General features: G+C 40.1%; 1 protein-coding gene across 1 annotated transcript in view; it reads left to right on the forward strand.

The window, feature by feature from the left end:
• Positions 1 to 22500, forward strand: part of tbc1d16 (TBC1 domain family, member 16) — a 94432-nt gene that overhangs the window by 44142 nt on the left and 27790 nt on the right. Inside the window, exons 5-8 of the mRNA XM_062036551.1 lie at positions 4049 to 4249; positions 4320 to 4467; positions 13032 to 13196; positions 22041 to 22189. Of these exons, the coding sequence (XP_061892535.1) occupies positions 4049 to 4249; positions 4320 to 4467; positions 13032 to 13196; positions 22041 to 22189 (663 nt within the window). The remainder of the gene's footprint in view (positions 1 to 4048; positions 4250 to 4319; positions 4468 to 13031; positions 13197 to 22040; positions 22190 to 22500) is intronic.

The raw sequence follows: 22500 nt of genomic DNA on the forward strand, positions 1-22500 counted from the left end.
TTTAGAGGTCACGGTTCGGTTCATTTTCGGTACAGTAAGAAAACAACAAAATATAAATTTTTGGGTTATTTATTTACCAAATTTGCAAAATCTTCCACCAAAAATATTTTTCTTGCTGTAATATTTGATGTGAAGTAATGGGAACCTTGGATAGGTCAATAATTCATAATAACATTGATTTTGATTCAATATTATGTTTTGAGCAATGACAGTTTGAAAGAAAAAAAAACCAGCTTTGTTTTATTAGTCAACATTGCAACTTTTTCTAAATGACATTTAACCTTTAAGCTTTTTTATTTCACTTTTGTTATGTTTTTGTTTATTTGAATAGTATTTTTAGAATGTGCCGTGGGCCTTTAAAACATTAGCTGTGGGCCGCAAATGGCCTCCGGGGCACACTTTTGACACCCCTGCTATAGATAATAAAACATTAAATGTGATAAATCTATGGATAAAAAGCAGAGCCTGGCGACGCATGCGCGTTTATCATAACTCTCTCTCTCTCTCTGTCTCTGCCCCTCCCTCACCAATGCTGCTGTTTGTTTTGTTTTTAACCCCTTCTTAACCCTGAACGTACATTGAAAATACACGCAACCCTAACTCAAAATGCCGGACATTTAAGAAACTCCGCCCTGACAGCGCCGCAAAAGAGGACATGTCCGGTGAAAAGAGGACGTATGGTCAGTCTATCCTAGCCCGTTAGCTGCTAGCATGCCGTGTGTTGTGCCTCGCTGTGCATTGTTTACACAACGTGCGTTACGCTACTTAATATGTCCGTGTGGAAACTCGTTCAGTACACCTCTGAACTAGGGATGTCCGATAATATCGGCCTGCCGATATTATCGGCCGATAAATGCGTTAAAATGTAATACCGGAAATTATCGGTATCGTTTTTTTTTATTATCGGTATCGTTTTTTTTTAGTTTTTTTTATTTAATTAAATCAACATAAAAAACACAAGATACACTTACAATTAATGCACCAACCCAAAAAACCCCCCTCCTCATTCACACAAAAGGGTTGTTTCTTTCTGTTATTAATATTCTGGTTCCTACATTATATATCAATATATATCAATACAGTCTGCAAGGGATACAGTCCGTAAGCACACATGATTGTGCGTGCTGCTGCTCCACTAATAGTACTAACCTTTAACAGTTAATGTTACTCATTTTCATTAATTACTAGTTTCTATGTAACTGTTTTTATATTGTTTTACTTTCTTTTTTTATTCAAGAAAATGTTTTTAATTTATCTTATTTTATAATTTTTTTTTAAAAGTACCTTATCTTCACCATACATGGTTGTCCAAATTAGACATAATAATGTGTTAATTCCACGACTGTATATATCGGTATCGGTTGATATCGGTATCGGTAATTAAAGAGTTGGACAATATCGGAATATCGGATGTCGGCAAAAAGCCATTATCGGACATCCCTACTCTGAACCGAACCGGAACCCCCGAACCGGAACCCCCGTACCGAAACGGTTCAATACAAATACACGTACCGTTACACCCCGACTGTATATATAATATGTAAATATTACATATGTTATATTTTATATTGCTACTATGGTACATTTTTTGTCTACTTTATACCTTTTTGTTTTCGCCCTCTTTTTGTGCCCTTGTGTGCACGATCCTTTCCATCCTTATCCTTTCCATCCTTTGTAACTAAGCTACTGTGTGGAACAATTTCCCTTGTGGATCATTAAAGTTTGTCTAAATATTGTGGCTTCATCACGTCACATTTTTTGGGGGCTGGTGGCATCTAAATAGTCTATTCTACAGCCCTAAATTAGGGACCCCATCAAGTCATAAAAATGGGGTCCCATAGTAAATGTTAGGGCTCCCACTTTTTTGTAAGTGTTTTGAAAACAAATGATAATTGTAAGCATTATCCTGTTATATCTCACATTCTATATTGTTTTGGAAAGAGGTTGTCATAAACGTTACTTAATTCATTAAAAAAAATACCAAAGAAAACACATTTTTATGCATATTTAAATGTTTTCAGTTAGAAACATTCATTCACTTTCTTCTTTCCTTCATGGATCTAAATTTTACCACTGCCGCCCCAAAATCAGGACCACTGACACATCTCATCTCTGCATATTTTACTAGAGCACCCTTATGAGCATTACATGTATCAACATCAAGTACCTACTGTACTGTTTACTTGTTGAAATACCCTTTTTAGAGCTAATATCTACCTAAACGACCACTTTGTTGCTGCCAAAAATAGATTTGAATGGTATTCCAACAAGTAAACAGTACAGTAGGTACTTGATGTTGATACATGTAATGCTCATAAGGGTATTCTAGTAAAATATGCAGAGATGAGATGTGTCATTATCAATATATTACTTGAAATCAATTTTTGGCAGCAGCAAAGTGGTCGTTTGGGTAGATTTTAGCTTTGTAAAGGGTATTCCAACAAGTAAACAGTACAGTGGGTACTTGATGTTGATATATGTAATGCTCATAAAGGTATTCTGGTCAAATATGCGATGTGTAAACATCAAAATATTACGTCAAATCACTTTTTGTCAGGCAATATTTAAGTTTAAAGGCCTACTGAAATGAATTTTTTTTATTTAAACGGGAATAGCAGATCCATTCTATGTGTCATACTTGATCATTTCGCGATATTGCCATATTTTTGCTGAAAGGATTTAGTAGAGAAAATCGACGATAAAGTTCGCAACTTTTGCTCGCTGATAAAAAAAAAAGCCTTGCCTGTACCGGAAGTAGCGTGACGTCACAGGAGCTAGTATTCCTCACAATTCCCCGTTGTTTACAATGGAGCGAGAGAGATTCGGAGCGACAAAGCGACGATTACCCCATTAATTTGAGCAAGGGTGAAAGATTCGTGGATGAGGAACGTTAGAGTGAAGGACTAAAGAGGCAGTGATGGACGTATCTTTTTTCGCTCTGACCGTAACTTAGGTACAAGCTGGCTCATTGGATTCCACACTCTCTCCTTTTTCTATTGTGGATCACGGATTTGTATTTTAAACCACCTCGGATACTATATCCTCTTGAAAATGAGAGTCGAGCACGCGAAATGGACATTTAAAGTGACTTTTATCTCCACGACAATACATCAGTGACACACTTAGCTACTGAGCTAGCGTGATAGCATCGTTCCCAAATGAAGATAGAAACAAAAGAAATAAACCCCTGACTGGAAGGATAGACAGAAGATCAACAATACTATTAAACCATGTACATGTAACTACACGGTTAAAAATTCTCAGCCTGGTAAGGCTTAACTATGCTGTTGCTAACGACGCTAAGGCTAATTTAGCAACTTAGCAACCGGACCTCACAGAACTATGATAAAAACATTAGCGCTCCACCTACACCAGCCAGCCCTCATCTTCCCATCAACAGCCGTGCTCACCTGCGTTCCAGCGATCGACGGCGCGACGAAGGACTTCATCCGTGGGTTTGGCGGCAAGCATCGGCTAGACGTAGTAAGTAGTCCTTGTTGTGTTGCTGTAAGTATTGTACTTAGCCGCTAATACACCGATCCCACCTACAACGCTCTTCTTTGCAGCCTCCATTGTTCAATAAACAAATTGCAAAAGATTCACCAACACAGATGTCCAGAATACTGTGGAATTTTGTCGAAGAAAACAAGAGGTTTTTGTATCGGGTGCGATGGGGTCCAACCACTTCCGTGGATTTTCTGACGTCACGCGCATAAATCATATCCAAAGGAGTTTTTCAACCGGAAGTGTGGCGGGAATTTTAAAATGTCACTTTATAAGTTAACCCGGCCGTATTGGCATGTGTTGCAATGTTAAGATTTCATCATTGATATATAAACTATCAGACTGCGTGGTCGCTAGTAGTGGCTTTCAGTAGGCCTTTAAGACTTTGGCACAGTATTGTTTATAATGTAAGATGGGACATGTTATTGACAAGTGATTTGTCTCCACTTTGCAGCAATAACATGTTTTTAGTATTTTAATGAGAACGTTTGTCCATTCATGCAGAGGAGTGTTGCGTTCAATGATGCAAGCGTTCTCTTCTCAGGGAGCTGTGCGACGAGGCCATGCGTCACTCGGTGAGCTCCGCCTCCAGCCTCGAGAGCCACGCCCCCTCCGAGAGCAACGGCGGCCAGTCGCAATACGTGCGCGGGTGGGAGGAGCAGCAGAAGGTGCTGGCCCTGGAGCAGCTGTGCGGCGTGTTCAGGGTGGACCTGGGCCACATGAGGTCACTGCGTCTGTTCTTCAGGTCAGCCGGGGAATATGCAACAACAAGTCAGCAGAGAAATAGCTGCTGTCCTCTGCTCTTCCTGTTGCAGTGACGAGGCATGCACCAGTGGCCAGCTGGTGATAGCCAGCAGAGAGAGCCAGTACAAGATCCTCCACTTCCACCACGCTGGCCTGGACAAGCTGGCTGAGGTTTTCCAGCAATGGAAGTGCTGCAGGGAGACTCAGCTCAAAGACCAGGTGGCCTTCTTAAACTCTTTAGTTCAGACAACAGAGAAAACATGACATGGAGAGAAAGAAAAATCCAGGCAAAATGCGATAAATGCTCTAATTATCATTGGGGTGTTTATTTACTCAACCACAAGCAGGACAGAGTGTGAATTGGAAGCAGGTGTTCACTGAGAAAGTGTTATTTTCTTTATGTATGAACAATGAATTATCATTTTTAACCTTAATAATGATTTGGAGTACATGAAGTGGAAAAGAAAGCTTTAAAGACATGGTCGTTTAAAGACATAGTCATTTTAAAGGCCTAGTGAAAGCCACTACTACCAACCACACAGTCTGATAGTTTATATATCAATGATGAAATCTTAACATTGCAACACATGCCAATACGGCCGGGTTAACTTACAAAGTGACATTTTAAAATTCCCGCCACACTTCCGGTTGAAAAACTCCTTTGGATATGATTTATGCGTGTGAAGTCACAAAATCCACGGAAGTGGTTGGACCCCATCGCACCCGATACAAAAACCTCTTGTTTTCTTCGACAAAATTCCACAGTATTCTGGACATCTGTGTTGGTGAATCTTTTGCAATTTGTTTAATGAACAATGGAGGCTGCAAAGAAGAACGTTGTAGGTGGGATCGATCGGTGTATTAGCGGCTAAATACAATACTTACAGCAACACAACAAGGACTACTTACTACGCCTAGCCGATGCTTGCCGCCAAACCCACGGATGAAGTCCTTCGTCGCGCCGTTGATCGCTGGAACGCAGGTGAGCACGGGTGTTGATGGGAAGATGAGGGCTGGCTGGCTAATGTTTTTATCATAGTTCTGTGAGGTCCAGTTGCTAAGTTGCTAAATTAGCCTTAGCGTCGTTAGCAACAGCATTGTTAAGCCTTACCAGGCTGAGAATTTTTAACCGTGTAGTTACATGTCCATGGTTTAATAGTATTGTTGATCTTCTGTCTATCCTTCCAGTCAGGGGTTTATTTATTTTGTTTCTATCTGCATTTGAGAACGATGCTATCACGTTAGCTCAGTAGCTAAGTAGCTAAGTGTGTCACTGATGTATTGTCGTGGAGATAAAAGTCACTTTAAATGTCCATTTCGCGTGCTCGACTCTCATTTTCAAGAGGATATAGTATCCGAGGTGGTTTAAAATACAAATCTGTGATCTACAATAGAAAAAAGAGAGAGTGTGGAATCCAATGAGCCAGCTTGTACCTAAGTTACGGTCAGAGCGAAAAAAGATGCGTCCTGCACTGCCTCTCTAGTCCTTCACTCTAACGTTCCTCATCCACGAATCTTTCATCCTCGCTCAAATTAATGGGGTCATCGTCGCTTTGTCGCTCCGAATCTCTCTCGCTCCATTGTAAACAACGGGGAATTGTGAGGAATACTAGCTCCTGTGACGTCACGCTACTTCCGGTACAGGCAAGGCTTTTTTTTATCAGCGAGCAAAAGTTGCGAACTTTATCGTCGATGTTCTCTACTAAATCCTTTCAGCAAAAATATGGCAATATCGCGAAATGATCAAGTATGACACATAGAATGGATCTGCTATTCCCGTTTAAATAAAAAAAATTCATTTCAGTAGGCCTTTAAGACGTGGTCATTTTAAGACATGGTCGTTTTAAGACGTGGTCCTTTAAAGACGTGGTCGTTTTAAGACGTGGACGTTTAAAGACGTGGTCGTTTTAAGACGTGGACGTTTAAAGACGTGGACGTTTAAAGACGTGGACGTTTAAAGACGTGGACGTTTAAAGACGTGGTCGTTTAAAGACGTGGTCATTTTAAGACGTGGACGTTTAAAGACGTGGTCGTTTAAAGACGTGGTCGTTTAAAGACGTGGTCGTTTAAAGACGTGGTCGTTTTAAGACGTGGACGTTTAAAGACGTGGACGTTTAAAGACGTGGACGTTTAAAGACGTGGACGTTTAAAGACATGGCTGTTTAAAGACGTGGACGTTTAAATACATGGTTGTTTAAAGACGTGGTCGTTTTAAGACGTGGTCGTTTTAAGACGTGGACGTTTAAAGACGTGGTCGTTTAAAGACGTGGTCGTTTTAAGACGTGGACGTTTAAAGACGTGGTCGTTTAAAGACGTGGTCGTTTTAAGACGTGGACGTTTAAAGACGTGGTTGTTTAAAGACGTGGTCGTTTTAAGACGTGGTCGTTTAAAGACGTGGTCGTTTAAAGACGTGGTGGTTTTAAGACGTGGACGTTTAAAGACATGGTTGTTTAAAGACGTGGTCGTTTTAAGACGTGGACGTTTAAAGACGTGGTCGTTTTAAGACGTGGACGTTTAAAGACATGGTTGTTTAAAGACGTGGTCGTTTTAAGACGTGGACGTTTAAAGACGTGGTCGTTTTAAGACGTGGACGTTTAAAGACGTGGTCGTTTTAAGACGTGGACGTTTAAAGACGTGGTCGTTTAAAGACGTGGTCGTTTAAAGACGTGGACGTTTAAAGACGTGGACGTTTAAAGACGTGGTCGTTTTAAGACGTGGACGTTTAAAGACGTGGTCGTTTTAAGACGTGGACGTTTAAAGACGTGGTCGTTTAAAGACGTGGACGTTTAAAGACGTGGACGTTTAAAGACATGGTTGTTTAAAGACGTGGTCGTTTTAAGACGTGGACGTTTAAAGACATGGTTGTTTAAAGACGTGGTCGTTTTAAGACGTGGACGTTTAAAGACGTGGACGTTTAAAGACATGGTTGTTTAAAGACGTGGTCGTTTTAAGACGTGGACGTTTAAAGACATGGTTGTTTAAAGACGTGGTCGTTTTAAGACGTGGACGTTTAAAGACATGGTTGTTTAAAGACGTGGTCGTTTTAAGACGTGGACGTTTAAAGACGTGGTTGTTTAAAGACGTGGTTGTTTAAAGACGTGGTCGTTTTAAGACGTGGACGTTTAAAGACGTGGTCGTTTTAAGACGTGGTCGTTTAAAGACGTGGACGTTTAAAGACGTGGACGTTTAAAGACGTGGTCGTTTTAAGACGTGGACGTTTAAAGACGTGGTCGTTTTAAGACGTGGTCGTTTAAAGACATGGTTGTTTAAAGACGTGGTTGTTTAAAGACGTGGTCGTTTAAAGACGTGGACGTTTAAAGACGTGGTCGTTTAAAGACGTGGACGTTTAAAGACATGGTTGTTTAAAGACGTGGTCGTTTTAAGACGTGGACGTTTAAAGACATGGTTGTTTAAAGACGTGGTCGTTTTAAGACGTGGACGTTTAAAGACATGGTTGTTTAAAGACGTGGTCGTTTTAAGACGTGGACGTTTAAAGACGTGGTCGTTTAAAGACGTGGACGTTTAAAGACGTGGTCGTTTAAAGACGTGGTCGTTTTAAGACGTGGACGTTTAAAGACGTGGTCGTTTAAAGACGTGGTCGTTTTAAGACGTGGACGTTTAAAGACGTGGTCGTTTAAAGACGTGGTCGTTTTAAGACGTGGTCGTTTAAAGACGTGGTCGTTTAAAGACGTGGTCGTTTTAAGACGTGGACGTTTAAAGACGTGGTCGTTTTAAGACGTGGACGTTTAAAGACGTGGTCGTTTAAAGACGTGGTCGTTTTAAGACGTGGACGTTTAAAGACGTGGTCGTTTAAAGACGTGGTCGTTTTAAGACGTGGTCGTTTTAAGACGTGGACGTTTAAAGACGTGGTCGTTTTAAGACGTGGACGTTTAAAGACGTGGACGTTTAAAGACGTGGACGTTTAAAGACGTGGACGTTTAAAGACGTGGTCGTTTAAAGACGTGGTCGTTTTAAGACGTGGACGTTTAAAGACGTGGACGTTTAAAGACGTGGACGTTTTAAGACGTGGTCGTTTAAAGACGTGGTCGTTTAAAGACGTGGACGTTTTAAGACGTGGTCGTTTTAAGACGTGGACGTTTAAAGACGTGGTCGTTTAAAGACGTGGTCGTTTAAAGACGTGGACGTTTAAAGACGTGGTCGTTTAAAGACGTGGACGTTTAAAGACGTGGTCGTTTAAAGACGTGGACGTTTAAAGACGTGGTCGTTTTAAGACGTGGACGTTTAAAGACGTGGTCGTTTAAAGACGTGGTCGTTTTAAGACGTGGTCGTTTTAAGACGTGGACGTTTAAAGACGTGGTCGTTTTAAGACGTGGACGTTTAAAGACGTGGTCGTTTAAAGACGTGGTCGTTTAAAGACGTGGTCGTTTAAAGACGTGGTCGTTTTAAGACGTGGTCGTTTAAAGACGTGGTCGTTTTAAGACGTGGTCGTTTTAAGACGTGGACGTTTAAAGACGTGGTCGTTTAAAGACGTGGACGTTTAAAGACGTGGTCGTTTAAAGACGTGGACGTTTAAAGACGTGGTCGTTTAAAGACGTGGTCGTTTTAAGACGTGGACGTTTAAAGACGTGGTCGTTTAAAGACGTGGTCGTTTTAAGACGTGGACGTTTAAAGACGTGGTCGTTTAAAGACGTGGTCGTTTTAAGACGTGGTCGTTTAAAGACGTGGTCGTTTAAAGACGTGGTCGTTTTAAGACGTGGACGTTTAAAGACGTGGTCGTTTTAAGACGTGGACGTTTAAAGACGTGGTCGTTTAAAGACGTGGTCGTTTTAAGACGTGGACGTTTAAAGACGTGGTCGTTTAAAGACGTGGTCGTTTTAAGACGTGGTCGTTTTAAGACGTGGACGTTTAAAGACGTGGTCGTTTTAAGACGTGGACGTTTAAAGACGTGGTCGTTTAAAGACGTGGTCGTTTTAAGACGTGGACGTTTAAAGACGTGGTCGTTTAAAGACGTGGTCGTTTTAAGACGTGGTCGTTTTAAGACGTGGACGTTTAAAGACGTGGTCGTTTTAAGACGTGGACGTTTAAAGACGTGGTCGTTTAAAGACGTGGTCGTTTAAAGACGTGGTCGTTTAAAGACGTGGTCGTTTTAAGACGTGGTCGTTTAAAGACGTGGTCGTTTTAAGACGTGGTCGTTTTAAGACGTGGACGTTTAAAGACGTGGTCGTTTAAAGACGTGGTCGTTTAAAGACGTGGTCGTTTAAAGACGTGGTCGTTTTAAGACGTGGACGTTTAAAGACGTGGTTGTTTTAAGACGTGGACGTTTAAAGACGTGGACGTTTAAAGACGTGGACGTTTAAAGACGTGGTCGTTTAAAGACGTGGTCGTTTAAAGACGTGGACGTTTAAAGACGTGGACGTTTAAAGACGTGGACGTTTAAAGACGTGGTCGTTTAAAGACGTGGTCGTTTAAAGACGTGGACGTTTAAAGACGTGGACGTTTAAAGACGTGGTCGTTTAAAGACGTGGTCGTTTAAAGACGTGGTCGTTTAAAGACGTGGTCGTTTTAAGACGTGGACGTTTAAAGACGTGGTTGTTTTAAGACGTGGACGTTTAAAGACGTGGACGTTTAAAGACGTGGACGTTTAAAGACGTGGTCGTTTAAAGACGTGGTCGTTTAAAGACGTGGACGTTTAAAGACGTGGACGTTTAAAGACGTGGACGTTTAAAGACGTGGTCGTTTAAAGACGTGGTCGTTTAAAGACGTGGACGTTTAAAGACGTGGACGTTTAAAGACGTGGTCGTTTAAAGACGTGGTCGTTTAAAGACGTGGACGTTTAAAGACGTGGACGTTTAAAGACGTGGACGTTTAAAGACGTGGTCGTTTAAAGACGTGGTCGTTTAAAGACGTGGTCGTTTAAAGACGTGGTCGTTTAAAGACGTGGTCGTTTAAAGACGTGGTCATTTAAGAACAAGTATACTGCACAGCAAACAGTAATAGCAAACTGCCCAGTCAGCATTATCACTGCTGATGAGTAGACTGTAGACAAAAGTGCAGCAAGTGTATCATGCACATACTTGCCAAACCACCCCATTTTCCCGGGAGACTCCCAAATTTCAGTGCCCCTCCCGAAAATCTCCCGGGGCAACCATTCGCCCGAATTTCTCCCGATTTTCACCCGGACAACATTATTACGGGCGTGCCGTGATGGCACTGCCTTCGGTGTCCTCTACAACATGTCGACGTGTCCGCTTTTTCACCATACAAACAGCGTGCCGGCCCAGCCGTATGTTGTATGCGGCTTCTGCATACACACGGCAGTGACTGCAAGACATACTTGGTCAACAGCCATACAGGTCACACTGAGGGTGGCCATATAAACAACTTTAACACTGTTACAAATATGCGCCACACTGTGAACCCACACCAAACAAGAATGACAAACACATTTCGGGAGAACATCCGCACCGTAACACAACATAAACACAACAGAACAAATACCCAGAACCCCTCGTAGCACTAACTCTTCCGGGCTACAATATACACCCCCGCTACCATCAACCCCCCCCAATACAATTAAAACCTTGCTGTGGTACGAAGCCTGCTTCATCAATTCTTCCATACTTGCGAGCGTCATTGACGTACTCCTTGCAAAGTTTTGTTTTGTAACTCTGCAGCGAACCCCTCGTTCTTTCCACGCTGGTCTGTTGTCTTTTAGGGACTCTCATTATGTTAGCAAAATGGACAAAACTTGTCAAAAGGTGAAACAAAAAGGCACACACGCTGAAGCCCTGAGAAGTGACGAGTAGTCTAATGGTCCGTAAATCAAAAAGTTTGCAAAAAAGGGGTTTGTAAATCGATGTTCCGCTGTACTATCTTGTGGATTCAACCTCTAAAGGCTTAGTGGCCACATGCGTGGACAGCACCTTTTAGCTCTTATTTCCAAAGTTGTGTACACTACTGAATTGGGGTCTTATGGCCACTTATGTGGACACTTATACTGACATCTGGTGGTGTCAGAAGGGTATAACATACAATGGAATTTTGGGAGAAAAAAGTGTAAAAATTAGAATTAGCATGTCACTAAACATGAAGTACACGTTAAAGTTAACTTATGGACTAAGTACATCATATCAAAAGATGATTCTTAGTTTTTCGGGTGCAATAAGCCCAAGTAGCAAAGAGAAATTAAAAAAAGCATGAAAACAAACAGCTTGGGCCTTAAAGGCCTACTGAAAGCCACTACTAGCGACCACGCAGTCTGATAGTTTATATATCAATGATGAAATCTTAACATTGCAACACATGCCAATACGGCCGGGTTAACTTATAAAGTGACATTTTAAATTTCCCGCTAAACTTCCGGTTGAAAACGTCTTTGTATTGTGACGTATGCGCGTGACGTCAATTGTTGAAACGGAAGTATTCGGACACATTGGATCCAATACAAAAAGCTCTGTTTTTATCGCAAAATTCCACAGTATTTTGGACATCTGTGTTGGTGAATCTTTTGCAATTTGTTTAATGAACAATGGAGACTGCAAAGAAGAAAGTTGTAGGGGGGATCGGTGTATTAGCGGCTGGCTGCAGCAACACAACCAGGAGGACTTGAGTTGGATAGCAGACGCGCTATCCGACGCTAGCCGCCGACCGCATCGATGATCGGGTGAAGTCCTTCGTTGCGCCGTCGATCGTTGGAACGCAGGTGAGCACGGGTGTTGATGAGCAGATGAGGGCTGGCGTAGGTGGATAGCTAATGTTTTTAGCATAGCTCTGACGAGGTCCCGTAGCTAAGTTAGCTTCAATGGCATCGTTAGCAACAGCATTGCTAGGCTTCGACAGGCGGCACAGCATTAACCGTGTGGTTACATGTCCAGAGTTTGGTAGTATTGTTGATCTTCTGTCTATCCTTCCAGTCAGGGGTTTATTTCTTTTGTTCCTATCTGCAGTTAAGATGCTATCACGTTAGCTCCGTAGCTAAAGTGCTTCACCGATGTATTGTCGTGGATATAAAAGTCACTGTGAATGTCCATTTTGCGTTCTCGACTCTCATTTTCAAGAGGATATAGTATCCGAGGTGGTTTAAAATACAAATCCGTGATCCACAATAGAAAAAGGAGAAAGGTACAAGGGCTCATTGGATTCCACACTAAGTTACGGTCAGAGCGAAAAAAGATGCGTCCTGCACTGCACTCTAGTCCTTCACTCTCACGTTCCTCATCCACAAATCTTTCATCCTGGCTCAAATTAATGGGGTAATCGTCGCTTTCTCGGTCCGAATCTCTCTCGCTGCTGGTGTAAACAATGGGGAAATGTGAGGAGCCTTTCAACCTGTGACGTCATGCTACTTCCGGTACAGGCAAGGCTTTTTTTTCATCAGCGACTAAAAGTTGCGAACTTTATCGTCGATGTTCTCTACTAAATCCTTTCAGCATCGCAAAATGATCAAGTATGACACATAGAATGGATCTGCTATCCCCGTTTAAATAAAAAAATGTCATTTCAGTAGGCCCTTAAGAGGTTAAAAAAGTCAGGAGGTTGCCTACAGCCACGGCTTTTAATGTCAATGTTTTTTGACCTGGGACTAATTAGCGACCCTAGCAGTTATACGACTATAATAGACTGGGCGGCTAAATGAGTCGATGGTATTAGTAGAGCATTTATTGTGTATAAAATGGGAGAAAAAAAAAATGGTATAAAGTCCATTGAGTCTTTTTTTTGGTTGATTTTCAACCACGCCATTCCATTGATCTCCTTCATCTCCATGCTTTGTTCACCTGTTCAGCTTGTCCTTCCCAACAAACATGTTGTGTCTTTCCTCCAAGGTGTCGGACGAGAAGTCCTGCATGCAGTTTTCCATCCAGAGGGCCATGCTGCCGTCGGCCGACAGCCACCCGGAGGAGAAGCTCTACCGGAGGCTGGACGTCACCACCTGGCTGCGGCACCTCAACTCCAGCGGCCAGGTGGAGGAGGAGTACAAGCTGCGCAAGGTAAAGTTGGCTTGGGTTTATGGAATGTTCACGTCCGTATAAAAAGGTGGTGTTGACCCTGAGCTTGACGGGGGCACTCCCGTACTGCATTGTAGCCACCTGTCAGTCACAGAGCGCTGCCTCTATAAAGCCTTTCCACCCTTGCAACCTCCTCAATGTGACAATAAACACGTCCAAGTGGGAGCTCTTACTGCAGTCATAAATCAGGCATAGGCCTCCTACTGGCGAGCATGGTTACTGCATTCTGTATCAATCACTGTCATCACTATCACCAACTCCCCCCGAAATGACTCGCACTCTGAAAGTACATCTTCAGAGTTTCTCTTGGCGGCTGCTGACACACGCTGAGTCATTTCAGACTTCTGGGATTGACTCACTTAACCGTTTTTTTGTTGTGTTTTTTTACTGCAATGACTCAGACGTCGTTCACACGTGGGTTTTTTTTTCTCAGTAAACAGAACGCTGCAGTTTCTTGGGTGTCAAGGGGTTCACTGCAAAAAGTCAGTGTTCAAAAACAAGGAAAAACAAAACAAAAATGAGCTAGAAATTCAATAGGGTCCTCTGTCCCAAAGGGACATTCGGTCCCTAAAAATAAAAAAATGAGGGGTATTTTATTTGAACTAAGCAAAATTATCTGCCAATAGAACAAGAAAATTTGGCTTGTCAAGACTTTCCAAAACAAGTCAAATTAGCTAACCTCAATGAACCCAAAAATACCTTAAAATAAGTATATTCTCACTAATAACAAGTGCACTTTTCTTGGTAGAAAAGTACGTATTTTCTATTGTTTCATTGAAAATAAAACAGCAAAGTCCATTTGGCTGTCATCTGTTTTAAATTATGAGACACAATTGTCTCTTTCATGCTTGAAATAAGAAATTATTACTTTAAAAAAGTAGTTTTAAAGCGCAATTTGGAGTTTTGGGGTTTGGTTTTTTGATTAGATCGCAATTTTCGCCAGTCCTGATGTGTGTGTCCAATTTGGTGAGTTTTGAAGCATGTTAAGGGGGTCAAGGCGGCGGTATAATAATAATAATTATAAAACGCTAGAAATTCAATAGGGTCCTCTGTCCCAAAGGGACATTCAGTCCCTAAAAATACAAAAATGAGGGGTATTTTATTTGAACTAAGCAAAATTATCTGCCAATAGAACAAGAAAATTCAGCTTGTCAAGACTTTCCAAAACAAGTCAAATTAGCTAACCTCAATGAACCCAAAAATAGCTTAAAATAAGTATATTCTCACTAATAACAAGTGCACTCTTCTTGGTAGAAAAAAAAGAGAGATCTTTTTGCTCAATATGTTGACAAATATTCTTAAATGAAGTAAATGCTAGTGCCATTATCTTGACATAATGATATGCGCTCGGCATTACATTTCTTGAAACCAGCAAACTTATACTAAAAACTAGTTTATTGTTCTTAATGGAAAGGCAACAAGGCAAGCGCTTGTTACTCTCGGGGTCTCCTAGCCGCTCAGGCAAATCATATTGTCTAAAAATGCATTTTTCCATGGATAACATGACATCATCGCGCCAAGTGCGTGCTCTTTCAGTCAATTAGTGCGCATATATACAGCCCGGCCCCCGGCCACATTTTTTAATTGTAATTTTGAGGAATTTATGTGAATGTGCATGAACTATTTCTGTTCAAAATTGTTAGAAATGTTAAATGTTTAAATCTTAACTGTCAGTTTACTGTACTGCGCCAACTGTACTACTATATGAGTACCTATTTTCTATTGTTTCATTGGAAATAAAACAGCAGAGTCCATTTGGCTGTCATCTGTTTTAATTATGAGACACAATTGTCTCTTTCATGCTTGAAATAAGAAATAATTACTTTAAAAAAGTAGTTTTAAAGCGCAATTTGGAGTTTTGGGGTTTGGTTTTTTGATTAGATGGCAATTTTCGCCAGTCCTGATGTGTGTGTCCAATTTGGTGAGTTTTGAAGCATGTTAAGGGGGTCAAATTACAGCGCAAAGTGGCGGCAGTATAATAATAATACTAATAATAAAAATAATAATAATAAAACGCTAGAAATTCAATAGGGTCCTCTGTCCCAAAGGGACATTCAGTCCCTAAAAATACAAAAATGAGGGGTATTTTATTTGAACTAAGCAAAATTATCTGCCAATAGAACAAGAAAATTCAGCTTGTCAAGACTTTCCAAAACATGTAAAATTAGCTAACCTCAATGAACCCAAAAATAGCTTAAAATAAGTATATTCTCACTAATAACAAGTGCACTTTTCTTGGTAGAAAAAGAGAGACCTTTTTGCTCAATATGTTGACAAATATTCTTAAATGAAGTAAATGCTAGTGCCATTATCTTGACATAATGATATGCGCTCGGCATTACATTTCTTGAAACCAGCAAACTTACACTAAAACTAATTTATTGTTCTTAATGGAAAGGCAACAAAGCAAGCGCTTGTTACTCTCGGGGTCTCCTAGCTGCTCAGGCAAATCATATTGTCTAAAAATGCATTTTTCCATGGATAACATGACATCATCGCAGCAAGTGCGTGCTCTTTCAGTCAATTAGTGTGCATATATACAGCCCGGCCCCCGGCCACATTTTTTAAATTGTAATTTTGAGGAATTTATGTGAATGTGCATGAACTATTTCTGTTCAAAATTGTTAGAAATGTTAAATGTTTAAATATTAACTGTCAGTTTACTGTACTGTGCCAACTGTACTACTATATGAGTACCTATTTTCTATTGTTTCATTGAAAATAAAACAGCAAAGTCCATTTGGCTGTCATCTGTTTTAATTATGAGACACAATTGTCTCTTTCATGCTTGAAATAAGAAATAATTACTTTAAAAAAGTAGTTTTAAAGCGCAATTTGGAGTTTTGGGGTTTGGTTTTTTGATTAGATGGCAATTTTCGCCAGTCCTGATGTGTGTGTCCAATTTGGTGTGTTTTGAAGCATGTTAAGGGGGTCAAATTACAGCACAAAGTGGCGGCAGTATAATAATAATACTAATAATAAAAATAATAATAATAAAACGCTAGAAATTCAATAGGGTCCTCTGTCCCAAAGGGACATTCAGTCCCTAAAAATACAAAAATGAGGGGTATTTTATTTGAACTAAGCAAAATTATCTGCCAATAGAACAAGCAAATTCGGCTTGTCAAGACTTTCCAAAACAAGTAAAATGAGCTAACCTCAATGAACCCAAAAATAGCTTAAAATAAGTATATTCTCACTAATAACAAGTGCACTTTTCTTGGTCGAAAAAAAAGAGACCTTTTTGCTCAATATGTTGACAAATATTCTTAAATGAAGTAAATGCTAGTGCCATTATCTTGACATAATGATATGCGCTCGGCATTACATTTCTTCAAACCAGCAAACTTATACTAAAAACTAGTTTATTGTTCTTAATGGAAAGGCAACAAGGCAAGCGCTTGTTACTCTCGGGGTCTCCTAGCCGCTCAGGCTAATCATATTGTCTAAAAATGCATTTTTCCATGGATAACATGACATCATCACGCCAAGTGCGTGCTCTTTCAGTCAATTAGTGCGCATATATACAGCCCGGCCCCCGGCCCAAATTTTTTTAATTGTAATTTTGAGGAATTTATCTGAATGTGCATGAACTATTTCTGTTCAAAATTGTTAGAAATGTTAAATATTTAATTATTAACTGTCAGTTTACTGTACTGTGCCAACTGTACTACTATATGAGTACCTATTTTCTATTGTTTCATTGAAAATAAAACAGCAGAGTCACTTTGGCTGTCATCTGTTTTAAATTATGAGACACAATTGTCTCTTTCATGCTTGAAATAAGAAATTATTACTTTAAAAAAGTAGTTTTAAAGCGCAATTTGGAGTTTTGGGGTTTGGTTTTTTGATTAGATCGCAATTTTCGCCAGTCCTGATGTGTGTGTCCAATTTGGTGAGTTTTGAAGCATGTTAAGGGGGTCAAGGCGGCGGTATAATAATAATAATAATAAAACGCTAGAAATTCAATAGGGTCCTCTGTCCCAAAGGGACATTCAGTCCCTAAAAATACAAAAATGAGGGGTATTTTACTTGAACTAAGCAAAATTATCTGCCAATAGAACAAGAAAATTCAGCTTGTCAAGACTTTCCAAAACATGTAAAATTAGCTAACCTCAATGAACCCAAAAATAGCTTAAAATAAGTATATTCTCACTAATAACAAGTGCACTTTTCTTGGTAGAAAAAAAAGAGACCTTTTTGCTCAATATGTTAAAAAATGTTCTTAAATGAAGTAAATGCTAGTGCCATTATCTTGACATAATGATATGCGCTCGGCATTACATTTCTTGAAACCAGCAAACTTATACTAAAAACTAATTTATTGTTCTTAATGGAAATTCAACAAGGCAAGCGCTTGTTACTCTCGGGGTCTCCTAGCCGCTCAGGCAAATCATATTGTCTAAAAATGCATTTTTCCATGGATAACATGACATCATCGCGCCAAGTGCGTGCTCTTTCAGTCAATTAGTGTGCATATATACAGCCCGGCCCCCGGCCCAAATTTTTTTAATTGTAATTTTGAGGAATTCATCTGAATGTGCATGAACTATTTCTGTTCAAAATAGTTAGAAATGTCACATGTTAAATGTTTAAATATTAACTGTCAGTTTACTGTACTGTGCCAACTGTACTACTATATGAGTACGTGTTTTCTATTGTTTCATTGAAAATTGGCTGTCATCTGTTTTATTTATGAGACACAATTGTCTCTTTCATGCTTGAAATAAGAAATTGTTACTTTAAAGAAGTAGTTTTATACTTGTGAGTGTTGATGACACAGCTTTGCAACAGTTGATATTCTAGTTTCAAGCATGTTTTACTCAATATACACTACCGTTCAAAAGTTTGGGGTCACCCAAACAATTTAGTGGAATAGCCTTCATTTCTAAGAACAAGAATAGACTGTCGAGTTTCAGATGAAAGTTCTCTTTTTCTGGCCATTTTGAGCGTTTAATTGACCCCACAAATGTGATGCTCCAGAAACTCAATCTGCTCAAAGGAAGGTCAGTTTTGTAGCTTCTGTAACGAGCTAAACTATTTTCAGATGTGCGAACATGATTGCGCAAGGGTTTTCTAATCATCAATTAGCCTTCTGAGCCAATGAGCAAACACATTGTACCATTAGAACACTGGAGTGATAGTTGCTGGAAATGGGCCTCTATACACCTAAGTAGATATTGCACCAAAAACCAGACATTTGCGATCTCCTGGATAGGAGGAAGAGGAGTATTTCAAGTTACCATGACATTTTTGATGGGAGACATTGTTTTGAGATGCAAGTGTTTTGAGTTGAGAGCTCGGTCACAGAACCAGTCATGCTCGTAAAATGAGGCACTACTTTACTGCATACACACCCGCTGATTACGCGTCACAAAGGTGTGGCGTTTCGAGTGGAAAAGAAGGCTCTGTTCTTCACACGAAATAAAGCCCTGTAAAAGGATTAGTGGCCACATGCGTGGACAGCACCTTTTAGCTCTTATTTCCAAAATGGTGTACACTACTGAATTGGGGTCTTATGGCCACTTATGTGGACACTTATACTGCCATCTGGTGGTGTCAGAAGAGTATAACATACAATGGGGGATGGCTTGGAGAAGTTGGGAGAGTGGCCGTGCCAGCAATCTGAGGGTTCCTGGTTCAATCCCCACCTTCTACCAACCTCGTCACGTCCGTTGTGTCTTTGAGCAAGACACTTCACCCTTGCTCCTGATGGGTGCTGGTTAGGGCCTTGCATGGCAGCTCCCGCCATCAGTGTGTGAATGTGTGTGTGTGTGAATGTGGAAATAGTGTCAAAGCGCCTTGAGTTCCTTAAAAAGGTAGACAAGCGCTATAAAAGTATGAAAAGAAAAAAGTGTAAAAATAAAAATTGAAGTACACGTTTGTGTACTTATGGACTAAGTCCATCATATCAAAAGATGATTTTTAGTTTTTATTCTAATTAGGGTCCAATAAGCCCAAATAGCAAAGAGAAGAAGAAAAAAACATGTAATCAAACAACTTGGGCCTTGAGAGGTTAAGTAAAAGTAATATTAACCACTTTTTGATGATTGACTTTAAAAGAAGGCACATTAACATTTCAATCTGTCATGTAAGAAAATGCTATGTCAAAATGTTTCAACTAAACTGCCTGGGAGGTGAGTCTCTGAACTATGCCACTAAATGAGCTGGTTATGTAGTCTCCACTCTGTTAGTACCGTATTTTTCGGACTGTAAGTTGCTCCGGCCGAAAATGCATAATAAAGAAGGAAAAAAACATATATAAGTCGCACTGGAGTATAAGTCGCATATTTGGGGGAAATGTATTTGATAAAAGCCAACACCAAGAATAGACATTTGAAAGGCAATTTAAAATGTCTAAAGAATAGTGAACAACAGGCTGAATAAGTGTACGTTATATGAGGCATAAATAACCAACTGAGAAGGTGCCTGGTATGTTAACGTAACATATTATGGTAAGAGTCATTCAAATAACTATAACATATAGAACATGCTATACGTTTACCAAACAATCTGTCACTCCTAATCGCTAAATCCCATGAAATCTTATACGTCTAGTCTCTTACGTGAATGAGATCAATAATATTATTTGATATTTTACACTAATGTGTTAATCATTTCACACATAAGTCGCTCCTGAGTATAAGTCGCACCCCCGGCCAAACTACGAAAAAAACTGCGACTTATAGTCCGAAAAATACGGTATGTGGTATATTATGCACTGTGTTCCTCTAAAGGCTTAGTGGCCACATGCGTGGACAGCACCTTTTAGCTCTTATTTCCAAAATTGTGTACACTACTGAATTGGGGTCTTATGGCCACTTATGTGGACACTTATACTGCCATCTGGTGGTGTCAGAAGAGTATTACATCCAATGGAATTTGGGGGAAAAAAGTGTAAAAATAAGAATTAGCATGTCACTAAACATGAAGTACACGTTTGTGTACTTATGGACTAAGTCCATCATATCAAAAGATGATTTTTAGTTTTTATTCTAATTAGGGTCCAATAAGCCCAAATAGCAAAGGGAAATTAAAAAAAAAAAGCATGTAAACAAACAGCTTGGGCCTTAAGAGGTTAAAAAAATCAGCCACGGCTGTTAAAGTCAATGTTTTTTGACCTGGGACTAATTAGAGACCCCAGCAGTTATACGACTATAATAGACTGGGCGGCTAAATGAATCGATGGTGTCAGTTGGAGCATTTATTGTGTATAAAATGGACACACACGTCTACAATATTACACATGGAGTACACGTTTGTGTACTTATGGACTAAGTCCATCATATCAAAAGATGATTTTTAGTTTCTATTCTAATTAGGGTACAATAAGCCCAAATAGCAAAGAGAAGAAGAAAAAAAGCATGTAAACAAACAGCTTGGGCCTTAAGAGGTTAAGTAAAAGTAATATTAACCACTTTTTGATGATTGACTTTAAAAGAAGGCACATTAACATTTCAATCTGTCGTACAAGTATAATAAGAACATGCTATGTCAAAATGCGTCAACTAAACTGCCTGGGAGGTGAGTCTCTGAACAATGCCACTAAATGAGCTGGTTATGTAGTCTCCACTCTGTTAGTAATGATGCCTCCCCCTCAATTCACGCCTCAAAAAGGTCCATTCTACGGTTATCATCACACTTTGGTCTGAATTCTAAGATCTTTAGGTTTGACAGTATTTCTTTTAAAGACATGCATTAGTCCAGGGGTCGGCAACCCGCGGCTCTAGAGCCGCATAGCGCCGCCCTAGTGGCTCTCTGGAGCTTTTTCATAAATGTATGAAAAATTGAAAAAGATGAGGGGAAATTTTTTTTTGTTTGTTTTAATATGGTTTCTGTAGGAGGACAAACATGACACAAACCTCCCTAATTGTTATAAAGCACACTGTTTATATTAAACATGCTTCACTGATTCGAGTATTTGGCGAACACCGTTTTGTCCTACTAATTTTGGCGGTCCTTGAACTCACCTTAGTTTGTTTACATGAAGCACTTCGACTTTCTAGGACGTGTTTTATGCCACTTTTTTTTCTGTCTCATTTTGTCCACTAAACTTTTAACGTTGTGCATGAGTGCACAAAGGTGAGTTTTGTTGATGTTATTGACTTGTGTGGAGTGCTAATCAGACATATTTGGTCACTGCATGACTGCAAGCTAATCGATGCTAACATGCTATTTAGGCTAGCTATATGTACATATTTGCATCATTATGCCTCATTTGTAGCTATATTTGAGCTCATTTAGTTTCCTTTAAGTCATCTTAATTCAATTTATATCTCATGACACACTATCTGTATGTAATATGGCTTTTAACTTTTTGTGGCTCCAGACAGATTTGTGTTTGTATTTTTGGTCCAATATGGCTCTTTCAACATTTTGGGTTGCCGACCCCTGTTCTAGGACGTGTTTTATGCCACTTCTTTTTCTGTCTCATTTTGTCCACTAAACTTTTAACGTTGTGCATGAATGCACAAAGGTGAGTTTTGTTGATGTTATTGACTTGTGTGGCGTGCTAATCAGACATATTTGGTCACTGAATGACTGCAAGCTAATCGATGCTAACATGCTATTTAGGCTAGCTATATGTACATATTGCATCATTATGCCTCATTTGTAGCTACATTAGAGGTAATTTAGTTTCCTTTAAGTTATCTTAATTCAATTTATATCTCATAACAGACTATCTGTATGTAATATGGCTTTTAACTTTTATTTGTTTTTGTATTTTTGGTCCAATATGGCTCTTTCAACATTTTGGGTTGCCGACCCCTGCATTAGTCCTTTGCTGTTTGATGTGCTTACTGTGTTGGTGCCCCTCTCAACCAGGCCATCTTCTTCGGCGGCATCGACCCGTCCATCCGCGGCGAGGTGTGGCCCTTCCTGTTGCACTACTACAGCTACGACTCCAGCTCCCAGGAGAGGGAGGCGTGGCGGCTGCAAAAGCGGACCCTCTACCATGACATCCAGCAGAAAAGGTGAGATTTTATGAGTATTTATTGGCGTGGAAGCACTTGACTTGTTGTCACTGGTGGATAAACTGTCCCGTGACCACGCTATTGGCTGCTGACGGTTCACTCGTCAATACATGAAACCGTACACGCCGAGCAATCAATAGGAACAATGAGGGAAGTGTTAAGGGGAGGCGGCGGGTGTGAAATAAAAAGGTCTCAGGAGAAAAAAACATGTCAGCGCTTATCAGATCATATTCTCCTGTCAGTGAGAGTTAGAAAAGCAGCTGTGGTATGCATGAACACCCCCCCGCAGCACCCCCGCCCTAAGCCAAAGG

The sequence above is a fragment of the Entelurus aequoreus genome, linkage group LG25, assembly GCF_033978785.1.
Source record: "Entelurus aequoreus isolate RoL-2023_Sb linkage group LG25, RoL_Eaeq_v1.1, whole genome shotgun sequence".
NCBI classification, from domain to species: Eukaryota; Metazoa; Chordata; class Actinopteri; order Syngnathiformes; family Syngnathidae; genus Entelurus; species Entelurus aequoreus.